This window comes from Pezoporus wallicus, unplaced genomic scaffold (assembly GCF_028554395.1).
Source record: "Pezoporus wallicus isolate ANWC-B61680 ecotype Strahan unplaced genomic scaffold, APGP_CSIRO_Pwel_v1 contig_14689, whole genome shotgun sequence".
NCBI classification, from domain to species: domain Eukaryota; kingdom Metazoa; phylum Chordata; class Aves; order Psittaciformes; family Psittacidae; genus Pezoporus; species Pezoporus wallicus.
This window is the reverse complement of record NW_026637698.1, coordinates 988,464-1,001,865: the sequence shown is the minus strand read 5'-3', so window position 1 is coordinate 1,001,865 and position 13,402 is coordinate 988,464. Positions and strand designations below refer to the sequence as shown.

The following is a 13,402-nucleotide window of genomic DNA, read 5'->3' as shown; positions in this document are numbered from 1 at the left end:
GAACTATTGCAGCATATTGTCAGCCTGGGCAAACAACCCTTTCGTACTGTGTTTGGTGTTAGTAAATTGGAGGTGTCTGAATATAGTTCAGGACAAAAACTCCATTCCAGTCCTGAGGTCTCTTTCCTGTTAGGCTTTTGATACTCCTCCCTGGCCGTATTTTTGGGTGCTCTGCTGAGCTGACTGTGGTTTGTTGTGCTGTATCTATGTATTTATAGTGGTGCTGGTGCAAAAGGAATATGCTATTGGTTTGTAAATCAAAAAGATTTAATATGGAGACTTTGAAACTTTATTTTCTATAGGAAGTTCTTTTAAATACACCCCTTTTTCATAAAAAGAAGAGCTCAGCTTTCCTGACTGTATAATGCCATATTCCAGTCCTTTCTCCTGAGGAATCACGGTGGAGTATCACATCCTTTTGAGTCTCTGATTTACAATGCTGCTGGTCTTTTCTGGGAACAGGAAGATTTGGAAAATACTGAGGTATTTGTGCAGTCAGAGCTAGGCACCAGTCCAATAAAAGGATTAACTTAAAATGTACTGAAACTGATAGAATGTTTATAATTTAAGAGGTTTTTCCTGGGTAAAGGCCTCGGAACTGGAATTTGGATGTACTAAAACTGTGGTAAATTTTGGAACTAGTTGGGTTTGTTTGGTTTGGGGTTTTTCTGTGGAGGAATGCAGAACTGTTTTTTCTTTAGGCCCAACTGGTTGTCTGGTATGGAAGGAAAACCAGTTTATTACTGGTCTGTTAACTGAAATGTGCATGATTTTAGCAAGGTTTCCTCCTAGGTGGAGATCAGTAACACCTACTATGAAGCAGGGTGTTATTACAACATCGCCCAGAGTACAGGAAAAGAGAACCCATGGCTGTGCTAAGAGTGTGTATATTTTGTGTTTCAGGCTGTGCATCTTTCTTGCACTCTGTCAGGTTATTTATTTCCTTCCCAGCTTCCTTGGCATTGCTGCAGTCAGGGAAAAGGCTGAACCTAAGGAAAGAGCAATGCAGGTGCTTTAATCCTGCTAAATGTCATGACTGTCAGGGATTCCTTACTGTGAGGGAATGCTCCACCACTGTGGACATTGGAGTGCACTGGGTGTTGCCAGCCAATACTAACAAGATTTTCCTGTTGGATGTGGCACATTTAGTCCATGGTTTGGTGACTGGGGGAGGATAGTGATGGAAATTACTTATGGAAATTACCACATCTCTGTTGAAAGTGGCAAGAGGCTTATTGATCAGACACCTGAAGGATATGTTGGAGCTGCTGACAGAGGTAAACAGCCTCAGGGATGAGATTACATGAGTAATAAATACAAACCACAGGAAAGCGGGTGGAGGACAGGAAAGGTGTTCTGTGGATACTGGAACTAAGCATGTCAATATGTGGAATGACATCATTAGAAAGGGTTTGGTGACAAATAAAAGAAAAGGTAATATTGGATCTTTTACTTTTCCCAAGTTCTACTATTGTCATGTACCAGGATCTAAAAAACAAAGGTCAGCAAAACACTTAGAGAGTGTAACTGGTTGTTTTCCTTCCACAATACCTCTGCCTCCATTGCAGCAGCTGGGCTAGCAATCCATCCATCCGTTCCTTTGATGAAGTGACATTCCTGTTTTCCAGCAGTCTGTGGAGTTCCACACTTCAACTGCAAAACCTGACACTTCATAAAAACCAACTCTTTTAATTCTCTGTACAGCACATACTTGATAAATCCTTTATCATTAAAAGTAATTTGGAAAAGTTTTACATTCCAGTGATCAAGTCTGAGTCCCTTTTGCCCAAGGTGTGGAAGCAGCTGATGTAGAATTTCAATTGCACAACTGGAGATTAAATATAAAATGCCAAAGGAACGCTCTGAATTTGAAACAGAACAAGCAGAAGGGAAGCTCTCAGGCCTCTGTTAATGCTTCAGTCTGATCCTCCAGGAATAAGTAGTCAAGATTCTTTCTTTTTTCTTTACTATACAAGTGTAAGTTCCTTCATTAATTGCATTTGCAATGATGCTCATGTGATCTTCATTTAAGGATAAGTAACCTGGATATGAGTATTCCAGAAGCTCCTTATCTTTATACCAGCTGTTGTAAGGAAAAGAATAGAAATTAAATTAAACTCCAGAATGCATTCTACCAGTTAATATGTGGGAGTGGTTCTTCTAGTATGTTTTGCTGGATAAGTAAGTGTACAGCAAAGATGGGACAAAACAAGGTCAAGTTACAACAGGGCACTAAACTGAGTAATTCAGGAGCTTGAATCTTACTGAACCTTAATGGGAATTTGGGTCCTCAGGCTAAAGTAACCCATGGACTCTCAATTTTAGATACATCCAGAAATAACACAGTTGTTCGTCAGTAACAGCTAACAAACTATTAACTGAAAGGGTAAATGTAACTCTTCCAAAATACAGGCCAGGGAATTTGAACTGATTTTAAGTATTACCTTTGTGCTACAGGTAAATTGGATTTTATCCTTTTTCAACCCAGCTCTGCTTTCAGACTTGATGCTTTGCAATGTTGGGATGGTATCTGTAAGCTCCCTTCTCACAGTGAGCCTCTCTACTCTAGTATCAGATGGGACAGTGACATGCTCTAGAAGATAAACTCTGCTCTTATTTACATGGTTTTGCTATCCTTCCTCCTCATTTTTGGTATGTAAACTGTAAAGCTTCCTAAAGGACTAGAGGAAATGACAGAGCACTTACTAAACTTTGCCTTTCTTATGAATGATCTTCTGTCCACAGCGGAAAGTGACGTTCCTGCCTTCAGAAACAGTCTTGGTTTTTGTCCTTGGTGGGGGCAGAGTTGGGGGGACTGTTGGAAATGGGAATTCTGTCCATCAGAGATGAGAGAAAGAAATGGTAGAAGTCAGCATATCTCCTGGCTGAGCTCCTGGCATTCCAAAACACTCACAGAGTTATGTTATTACCTAAGGCACCATAAAAGTATCAATTTATAAATATATATATTTATATATATAATTCCTACTGAGCAGTTCTTGGGCAGACATGTAACATATTCATGTGCAAAGGTAACAGTTGTGGGGCATGTAAAGTGACAGAGGTAGATAAAAATCAACTTGCCCATGGAAGCGTGTACATTCAGTGTATGAACAGTTCTCTAGAATATATGGCTTGTAATTATATGACTGCATCTTTAGTATTAGTCTGGTCTAAAGTAATACCTCTGTCCTGGAGAAAGCAGTACTAGTTACATGATCCATCTTCTTAAGGTGTGTAGGTATTATCTGAAGCTGAATTGCCCAGATGCGCTCTGAGCCCATGTGGAATTAAGATCCTGCCCATCCCTGCAGCAGACACCACTTAACTTCTACGTCCTCCCTTTGTGCAAGCCCCACCAAGAAGAGCAGAAGACAAGTGCCATACCATAGCAGAAGTCACAAGTAGATGGACAGTGCTTTTTCATCAGCTTCCTGCGCTTCTCACAGAATCCTTTTTGTGCCCACGATGGGCACATAAATAATCTGTCTTTACATCCTGAAAGAGGAGGAGACAAGGCATTGGAGAGACTAGGGTAGACTCTTCCTTCTGAGAAGCAAACAGACATTTCACCTAAATCAGATTGTTCAAGGTAAATGGTAGAGCTGGGACAGGAAAGCATCGAAACCAAGAGTACAATAATATGAATACAATAACTAGATAAAGCAGGGTGCCATTATGGTATGCATAACAGTCTCAATATTAAGTAGTAGCATCAGTGGTTCAAGAGTATCCATTTCTACATCCTACACCAGCTAATGTTTGAAGAGTAACAGGCAAATATGTCAGAGCTTGAGAGAAGCTTGGCCACAGCCTGGTTGGTTACAGATAGATTTATTAATACAAGATGATAAAACTAAGAAGTCCAACCAAAAGAGAACACAGAGTGGACTGAAACTTCCTGTCCATCACATTTGGAGTGAGCAGTGCTGGAAACAAGCACTACACCTCCTTTTAGCTTTGCATAAAAAGAACTAGGATTGCTCCTGCTCGCTGGCTTAAGGCCTAGTCCTGCCAAATGCTGAGGGTCTAACAACATGAGAGCTCCACAGGATGCAGCTGACATCAGACAAACCTTTACACAGCACAGCCTAGAGCAGAACCCTGCTTTGCTTACCGTAAAGCCTGTGAATTCCCCAAACTTCATCCTGAGAGATGGACTTTTTCCCAGTCAGCGTGGCGTTGATGTGCATGAGGGCATTGGGGTTCAGGGAGTGCATGAGACCCAAGGCATGTCCTATTTCATGTGCTGCTACATGCACCAGATCTGTAAGCCAAACACCTGGAAGAGACATGGCAAACCAGCTGTCAGTGTGTGCTGAAGTACATTTGCCAGTCCTGCTGTAGGACCAGAGGAAGTATTTTAGACTAGAACCATAAAGTCTTATCAAAGGTCACCCAAGTTTCATCATCTCTGTAGCTGTTTGGGTGCAAGCAGAGGAGCCAATTACTTCCACATGCTTCTCATTTCAAACAGCAGGACAAAAAGCAACACTGCCAGACTACAGGAAAACTGCTCTGGATGATCAATGTCTGATACGAAAGCAAGTGGCCTGTGTAACACTAAACTCTTGTCAGCTTTCTGCTAACTTTGCTGTTAGGGAATGAGATTCTTAGCTGGAATATTCCAGTCTGAAGGAGCCTTCAATTGACCTCTGTATGCCCCATAGCTTGTGGGTCAAACTCGAGTTTCGCAGTAGCAGCTTGAAGCCTGTTTCCAGCAGAGAGGGCTCTTAACTGAAGGATGACTCACAAGAGGTGCTATTGCTGACATCTTGGTATCTTGCACAATTACAGGCCATGAGAATCTCACATGATTCCGATGTTAAATCGGACTGCTTATGGAAAGAAATCATCTGGAAGGGGCAGCTTGCACATGTAAATTATCAGTGCATTAAATAGGAATCCCTCGTGGCTGGATTTTTTTTAGGGCTCTTAAATACTTCTGTTAAATCTCTTTGACGTGACTTAGAAGAGCAATGATTTTGTTCTGCTTTGTTCCCATCCTCCTTTATGCCAATGAACGTGCCTAATTCAGTTTGGAAAGAGAATCAGTCATTGTAAACAAGTAGCAAGGTCTCACACTGGCCTTCTGAAGTCAGGAGCAGTGTTACTGTTTCACAGAGGTGACCGAATTGCAAGTGAATCAACTGCATGACCATCTCTATGTAAAATGAATGGAGTTACACTGCCACAAGAGAGAGGATTCTGATTTATTTTATAACCCTAGTAAAACTTGCCTGAGAATGACGTTTTGCAGGGATCTGTGCTTGTTTCAAGCAGCTGCTGGCGGAGCAACACAGCCTAGGGAAACACACTGTCCCCTGATAACTGTAACTTCAAGGCACGGGTTTGTTACCAGGCAAGCTCCCCGATTTTTGTTACCCCTGACAAACACCGACTGCCACTTGATACAATGAGCAGACTTCGGGAGTCTGATGGAGAAGGACATAGTTTCAAAGCTGAGTACTTATAATATGTGATCTAATCAGTTCTTTTCTTAACAGACACTGACATTTTCTGCTTTAAAAAATCATCTCCTAGGTCTTTGTCCCTAGATCTTACCTGGAAAAGAAGGACAGAAGTCCCTCTATGCCACCTAAAATCTCCTCTCTGTTGAAAAGCAGAATATCTTCCTTTCAAACAAGGTACTGAGTTGGCTGTACAGTATGAACTTCATTTGCTAGTTAGCCAGGACCATCTGCTTTTCATTTAGAGTTAGTTTTGATATTGCTTAAAAAAATAATCAAGAAGAAAATAACCCACCAAGCTGTGACACAGACTCCAAGATGTCTATAGAGCCAGGAGAGCTGCAATGCAACAGCCACGCCAGCCAGCTGAAGTAATAGAACACGGTGCTTTCTCAGAGATGGGCCTGCCTGAGCAGAAGCCAGATGTCATGATTATTGAGTCCCCTACACTACTCAGAAACAGCACTGCCACCAGACATGGACCCCTACAGGAGTTCAATCACAGAGACAACTTCCAAAACTCAGAAAATGACAACCCTTTCTGCTGCGTCTTTCCCAGATCAGGTAAAGCCCAGAACAAGAACTCATCTAAATCCTATGGGCATTCATTATGTGCTCCAAGACATGTGTTACCTTTTTTCCAGCTGAAGCGGGTGTTCCCCAATATCCAGTATTCATGATCATCAAAGTGGATTTCCCCGTTGGGTGGGAAGAAGGCATGGGCAAGCTCCCCCGTTGTGCCATCAAAGCAGTGGTGAATGAGAGACTCCAGACAGTCCGTGTGGTTGATAGAGTAGAAGCCTGTGAAAGATGATGATTTAGTGTATTTAGCAGGGTAAGCCCAGCAGGATACAACATCTGTAAACCTGTGGTTTACTAAAAATCCCAAGCTGATATCCTGTACGTTTTCCAACCTACGGAGCCACAAAGGGAAAAATAAATGCAAGCCGTTGTCATTGCTATGTGATGCAAACCGTACTCAGTCCTGTGAGACCCCAGACGTAGCTTTCCAGTGGTCACAAATGAGTCTACTTTTCCAAAAGGAACATTGAGCTCTTTTTTGCAACATCACTTGGAATTATTTTTCATTTGAAGAGGAGTTGGACAGCAAGATGACAACCCCAGGGTGGAACCGTTCCCCTTTTACATGTAGATAAATAGATAGCCATAGAGCCATAGCTGCTTCCCATCTTTTTGCTAGCATTGTGATAGCATCACAGTGTACCATGCATCCCCTGGGATTTGGCCACCTGGACTCACACGTGGCAACAGGACAGGCCCCTGCGAAGGCAAATCACATGTCTGAGGAGCATCACACAACATGAGAGTGAAGAGTGCGTTGCAAAACAACAGTAGATGTGCTGGTTCTGTTAGTGCTGCTGCCATCTGCACAGGAAATCATCATTTCACACAGACCATAAATCCAGCAAGAATTTACATCTGGGGTTGAGACTGAGCAGATAATACCTCAGCACTAACCTTTTCCTAGGCCCGAGAAACTTGGAAGTAACTACTGGATAGCAACACAGGGGCAGAAGGAAGGGTTTAGATTAGATCTAAATTAGGTGTTAGCTAAAAATTCTTCCCTGTGAGGGTGCTGAGGCGCTGGCACAGGGTGCCCAGAGAAGCTGTGGCTGCCCCATCCCTGGCAGTGTTCAAGGCCAGGCTGGACACAGGGGCTTGGAGCAAGCTGCTCCAGTGGAAGGGGTCCCTGCCCATGGCAGGGGGTTGGAACTGGATGGGCTTTAAAGTCCCCTTGAACCCAAACCAGGCTGGGATTCTGTAACAGAAAAAAAATGGTGCTTCAATAAGAGCAACAAAAGGGAGACTGAAGCCATAAAGAAGCTGGAATCCATCACCTGTTCTTTGGCTCTGTGCAACCCTGCATATGTCATTCACCTTTCAGTACTCAGTTTCCTCACCTGTGGGATAGAGATAAACCTGTCCCAGTGGCAGATTCTGAGAATTTTTAATGCTTGTCAAACACCTACAGCTTCCTGACTGCAGAAAAGTGTTAATTCTGATACTAACATTTACTCAGAGCAACTGAAAGCAGCTGCTCTACCTGACTGAGGGCAAATGATGCCCCAAACCTTATCCAAGAGGCCCTGCTGAATCCACACAGCAAAGACAGACCATCTCCCGCCTCCAAACTTCTGGTTTATGTACTGAAACCCTACAATCCCTGATGGAGTTAACACAGTGTCCCCACCCAGCCTTACCTATTTTCAAGTCGCTCTCCATGTGGCGTGGCACTTCTCTGAAGCTGAAGGGTGAAACTTCACTCCACATGCGGAAAGCAGCCGCCAGTCCCCTGCGTGTGTCCCTGGCGTTTATGAGGTTTCTTGGGAAGGACAGGATTCTGTAGGGACACACAACAGCTTCAGGGAAGTGCTCTTTTCAAACATCAACAGAAGGCTCTCAAGGCAATCGGACAACCAAGCCTTTATATTCACTCTAATAGGTTCAAAACAGAAGTATCTTGAACTCAATACTAAGAGGATTTAATAACCCCCCACAAGGACTAATATATTAGTGATACTCTTTCATATCACATGCTCTGGCCTACAGCTTTTGGCCCTCCTCAAGATCATCATTTTAGATTAGATTCTTCTGGAAAACTATCCTACCATCTCCAGTCTGTTGTGCAGTGCTGCTAGAAGAGGAAACAACTGCATGTCAGCAGCAGGGAACTCCTGTTCGTAACACTCAGGCTACAATGAGTGCCATGTGTGTGCACACACTGAATTGTTAACAAACTCAGGCAGAATATCAAAGGTCTGGTAGTGAAATAAGTTACTTTCTTTGAGAAAAATTGGGAGAAAGACTCGAGAGAGGTTTTGCTTAGGCCACAGGTATAGCTGCAGCTGAATCGTAAGAATACTACTGGTGCAGGGTGGCAGAACCCCTGTTTGTACCATGGAAACATACAGATGGCTCCTAGATACTTACCTTGTCCCCAGTGAAGATCTGCATTCAGGAAACTGCCTGAAGTGTAGCAATTGGGAAAAGCTGTGTATATTCTGCTATCCCCTCTGGTTGTGTTTTAGCTATGCTCTTTATGTTCTCCCTTCGGCCCAGCACATCCTAAAGGGAGCAGAAGGTTTTGTATCAAGCCAGGCTGTTAATGAGTGTAAACCTGGACAATTCAGATGGGATGAGTGTAAAGGGAGATATATTCTCTGCTCGTTGTGAAGGAGTTGGGTTCACGCCAACCACTTGTTCTTTGTCTTAAGAGGCAAAACTAACCCCTGCTGTCCACAGGAAGGTCAACATGTCCTGATCAGCGCTGCAGCATAGAATCATAGAATGATTCTAGCTTCTAGCATAGTGACAATGCTTCATGTGTTCCACAGCTGGAGTAAGACGTGTAGCATTTGAAATTATTCCTACTTGAGAGTGGCTTTAGCAACAACCCATTCACTAGCAAATGGATTAGCAGTACTCGTCTGGTTAATATTTACACCCATGGCAGGAGAACTCAAGACCCCGGCATTGCTTAGTGCTATCTCTTAGTGCTAATACAAATCCATACTTATATGTCAAGTTGAAGTGGTCCCATTTCAAGTGTCCTGGGGTGATCGTGTATCGTTTTCTCCGTGCTGGAGGCCGAGGAGGAAAAGCTGCACTGTACGAAGCAGAGGCGCTCACTCCATGAAGCCCAGGTGATATGGCATCTTCCTTAAAAGACAAAACAGGAGGACTGAGCAGTTTAAAAGAGAAACTACCAGGTACGGGGCATGTGGAGGCTGGGGAGAACTGGTACTCCCTTAAGGGTGTCCAGGGGACAAGACCAGTGCAGCAGCTGGTAGTGCTGTGCAAAGTGTGCCTGTTCCAAGTGCGCTGAACAAAACCAAGGCAGGAGAGACAGACAGAAACGAGGCCTCAGTAGGTTTCTGGCCACAGCCAGTGCTGCAGCTCTTCCTGGAAAGTTTTCATTTCCTCTTCACTTTGCTATTGCTCTCCAGCTTCACCACAGGAAAAAATGAAATACTGGATAAATGAGGAAAACAGGCAACTCTTTGTGCAGAGAGCTCTTCATAGAGCTACACTGGGGATCTGAAATGCTTTCAAAGTAAATAGGAAACCTGGAAACCCTGGAGTGCATTTAAAACCATCATACAGTAAAAGACACCAAATTTCATGACACGTCCAACTCAAACTATAAAAGCCTTTTTGCCCTGAGTAATGGAGGTAAAAGAATGGGACCCAACATTGTTCTCTGGAAGCCTACCTGCTCTGCCTCCCCTCTTCAGGTCTAAGACACTGAGCATCTCCAAGTCATCTTTGCTCCAGAGGCACCAAGACACTTACTGATAGGTACAGTGGCAACATTACAAAAGCTGCACCAGTACGTGTTTGTTCAGCCTCACAGCACATTCTACAGAAAGCAAGAGCTGTCTTTGTGTTACTCATGGAAGAGCTGAGGCTCTGAGAGTCAAAACAGCATCTCGCTGGCCTCACAGCAAGCCAATGGCAAGAAAAGACAAGGAGCCCAAAGCAGCAGCTGCCAGGTACTGCTCAAATCACCAGCACCTCTGTGACTACAGCTAGTCATCACTGGCAACAGCCTGAGGGACTCTAACAGGCCACCAGGCTCCTTTGCTCCCATCTGTGAGCTGCACTAGTTTCTACCTTGTTCTCATCTCAGTGTCTTTCTTTTCTAGGACAGTCTTAGTTTTTCTTCCAGCTCAAGCTGTGATTCTGACTCACAACGTGAAGTCAGCAGAGCCCTGGAACATGAGGAATGCAAACACCATAGAGCATCACCTATGAAACAGAGATGTTACTTAATCCCTTGACTTCTAAGTTGCAAGCTTTTGGCAGGGTATTAGATCACACTTGTGGGAGCCTTCAGATGCCAATTTGCTCTTGAAAGAACACACAGGATCACTTTTCCCTTTTACCACTTTGCTGTATTAAGGGATCTGGCTGAGGAACACATACTTGTAGGTTTGCTTAGCTCAAGGCCTGGCCCCTTCTTCACCAAGGCACACATACATGAAGATAAACTGGCTGCTGCCTCTTTCCCTCCACTCCAGTGGCTTTTTACCTCTGATTCTACTCTATGAATATCATTTTGCCTTGATATGAAAGGAAAATTGTGCAGCACAGGCAAGGTGGTGAAGGATCAGCTAGTCTGTGTCTCAGTGATCTACTGGAGCTGTAAGAGAAGCCATTGACCTTAAAACCCTGAGGCTGTAAGTGCTGAAAAAGTGCAGGAGAGAAAGTCATGTGTCCCTCAAATACAGACCAAAGTAAGGGTGACTCAGGGCCAAGAGCAATCACTGCAACCTGTATCTGACCCGGTCACTGGAACAAGACGGTTGAGTTCCCTTGCTCAAACATTCTGTTGTTCTCTAGCCTTTGTTCTACCTCCCACTGGTGCAAAAGGATGCTTTTAATTAAGGAAGTCTTGCAAACTGAATTGGGAAGGAGGGGAGAACCACACATGCTACAGCTCAGACGGAGGATTCGCACAGAAATGGGATGACCTGGTTAAAAATTTCAGTGTAATTTGGATCAAAAGGATCTGCCTGGATGCCAAAGAACCAAGATTATGGCAATACTGGAGAAGAGGTCAGCTGCTCTGAGCTGGAAACTCATGTGACTGTGGGTTAAGGTCTCAAACATTCACAAAGCTTAGAAGGTACTCAACCACTGCAATAAACGCCAACATATATAAAGGCAGACACTGGCCAACATCCCTGCTCTACACTATTCACCCTGTGCAGTCAGACCTCCAATAATTTACTTCACGGAGTTGTGATGAATGCAATTCATTCTCTTCTCCTCCCCAAGTCATGCAGTTCCACTCAAACTAAGCAGTAACGTAACTGACTTAGCACCAGTTAGTAAGAGTCCTGAGCATACAATGCAAATCAGGGGTGCTGTTGCCAGGATCTTCACAGACACCAACAGCAGGAGAGGATGTGAGCACCTAAAGACTGGGCTTAGGTTTTTTTTAATTTAAGGTAAAATTAAGCTAAAAGCAGAAGTTAAGATCAGCTTCTGAGAGTCCCAGAGCCCTATCACAGCTCCTCCTGAATCCCAACCAGTCTGTCCTGCAATATCTTGCTAAAGATGGACCTTGACAGAAAGTTAGTATCAGTTAATGGTCTCTGTAGGTTCAGTGTTAACTCCCAGTTTAGATCTTACAGCATGAGTCCTGCCTCTGGAGTTCCTAGGAACTGCTGCTGCAGACATCGGAATACATGCATGCCACATCACACCAGGCTGGGGAAGCAGAGGTACTCGGAAGAATAGCCAGAGCTCTGAGGAAAAATATCTCAAATCTTTTGTGCATTCACTGTTTGGCTGCCTGCAACTTGCACACACACTTCTAATGACCTGGTTCTGTTTAGATGCATAATTAGCTTTTAGGATCCTTTGCAAAAGGGACTCAAACAGCCACAAACAGATTCTGTTGCCTTTAGAGCTATTTATATAGTGTTTAGACTGCTTCCTGAATGTATTCATCTTCTAAAAGAATACACATGCACATATGTTTGATATCCCCACTCCCCTTTCAAGCATTTGAGAATCAGATCCTTTCTCCTACCTGACTTTCCTGAAGTGCAGCTCCAGCTGGATCTCCAACAGTAGCCAGCAAAGCCACCACTGGGAATATGCATAAAAATCCCACCATGGTTCTACAGCCATTACTCTTTTTCTTGTCAACCAAGAGGAAGCTCTTCCTTCTGTTTGCAGAAAGCTCTTCTACTTGATCCATGTATTTCCTGAATGCTTCTTAGAGGGAGATGTGACAGATACTAAGACATTCTCTTCACAGAATGCATTGGTAATCCTCTTGCATTTGGAGCGTTTGTGAGCAGCCCTGCAGTGACTGTCAAAGCTGTGCAGAAGCACTGGAGTTTCAATAAGCTTTAAAAAAAATTAAGAAAGAAGAGAGTAGCCTTTACATTAAGCTTCTTTCCAATGTGCCAAAGATTCTCTCAGCCTCTGCCAAGTGGAATCATGTTACTGCAGCTGAAAGTTGGGCTGGCGGAGGAGAAGCAGCAAAGTGAAACAAGCTGGGATGGATGTGAACTCTTTTAACTGACTGTAATCAACAGAGGACAAATGTGCAGTTACCAGCTTTATGTAATGAAAAGAATTGGGGGAGGGGGTAGAAAAAGGAATCCAGAAGCCAGCATCACGCCCCTGGAATGTTGCATTAGGGATGCTTAACGCTAGAAGAGCTGTCATTAGTCAAGGGCTGTCTTCTGGAGGGAAATGAAAAATGAGATGCTGTGAGGGAGCAGGGAGGGCTTCTCTGCTTAGGACATTCTGCTCAGGGAGTTTACAAACTCAGATAAAAGTAAACATCAGCTCCAGCTTCCATGAGGTTTACAGGCTCAGAGAGTTGTACTTGTTCAGCCTGGAGAAAAGGCGGCTCCAGGGAGACCTTCTTAACAGCCCCCGATACCTAAAGGGGCCGACAAGAAATCTGGACAGGGACTTGGTACAAGGGCATGTAGTGACAAAGGGGAATGGCTTTAAACTGAATAATGAGAGAGATTCCCTCAGTTCAGGACTTCTTACAAAGCTTACTCAGCACTTGTCAGGTTTTCAGAAACAGCATCATTTTTCTGTCTGGATGCTCGGTGCTCCTGAGGGGGGGCTGCTCTCAGCTGAGCATTCAGGCAGAGGAAAAGGAACTGTGCAATCTCCTGGTTTCACAAGCAAGTGGCAGGGAAGAAGTAGCTCTGTTGCCAGCCACTGTAAAACATTCCTAGGGGGTATCTGAAGCATCTGGGAGGTTTCAGAAAATTCCTGCACTGTTAACAATGGAAAATGGGTTAATTTGATTTGTTTCCCCTAGTACATAACCAAGCTTGCAACGTTTTGTTGAGAAATTGGTAACACCACCAATCCTAAACTTACCCATGTCTCAAGCCCCCGAACAAGTTTGTCAATCTCTCATGAGT

General features: G+C 43.9%; 1 protein-coding gene across 2 annotated transcripts; it reads right to left on the bottom strand.

Moving 5' to 3' along the window:
* Positions 1-49: 49 nt before the first annotated feature.
* On the bottom strand, positions 50-13,402 carry MMP23B (matrix metallopeptidase 23B). 2 transcript variants are annotated; one of them, XM_057407298.1, is made up of 8 exons: positions 12,034-13,402; positions 9,007-9,152; positions 7,694-7,833; positions 6,105-6,272; positions 4,118-4,282; positions 3,388-3,498; positions 2,707-2,833; positions 50-2,083 (listed from the first exon to the last, which is right to left on the bottom strand). In XM_057407298.1, the coding sequence occupies exons 1-8, from the start codon at positions 12,202-12,204 to the stop codon at positions 1,909-1,911; spliced, it is 1,203 nt and encodes a 400-aa protein (XP_057263281.1). In that variant the 5' UTR covers positions 12,205-13,402; the 3' UTR covers positions 50-1,908. The 2 variants fall into 2 exon arrangements, with proteins under 2 accessions (XP_057263281.1, XP_057263282.1); XM_057407299.1 differs by having other exon boundaries at positions 9,007-9,148.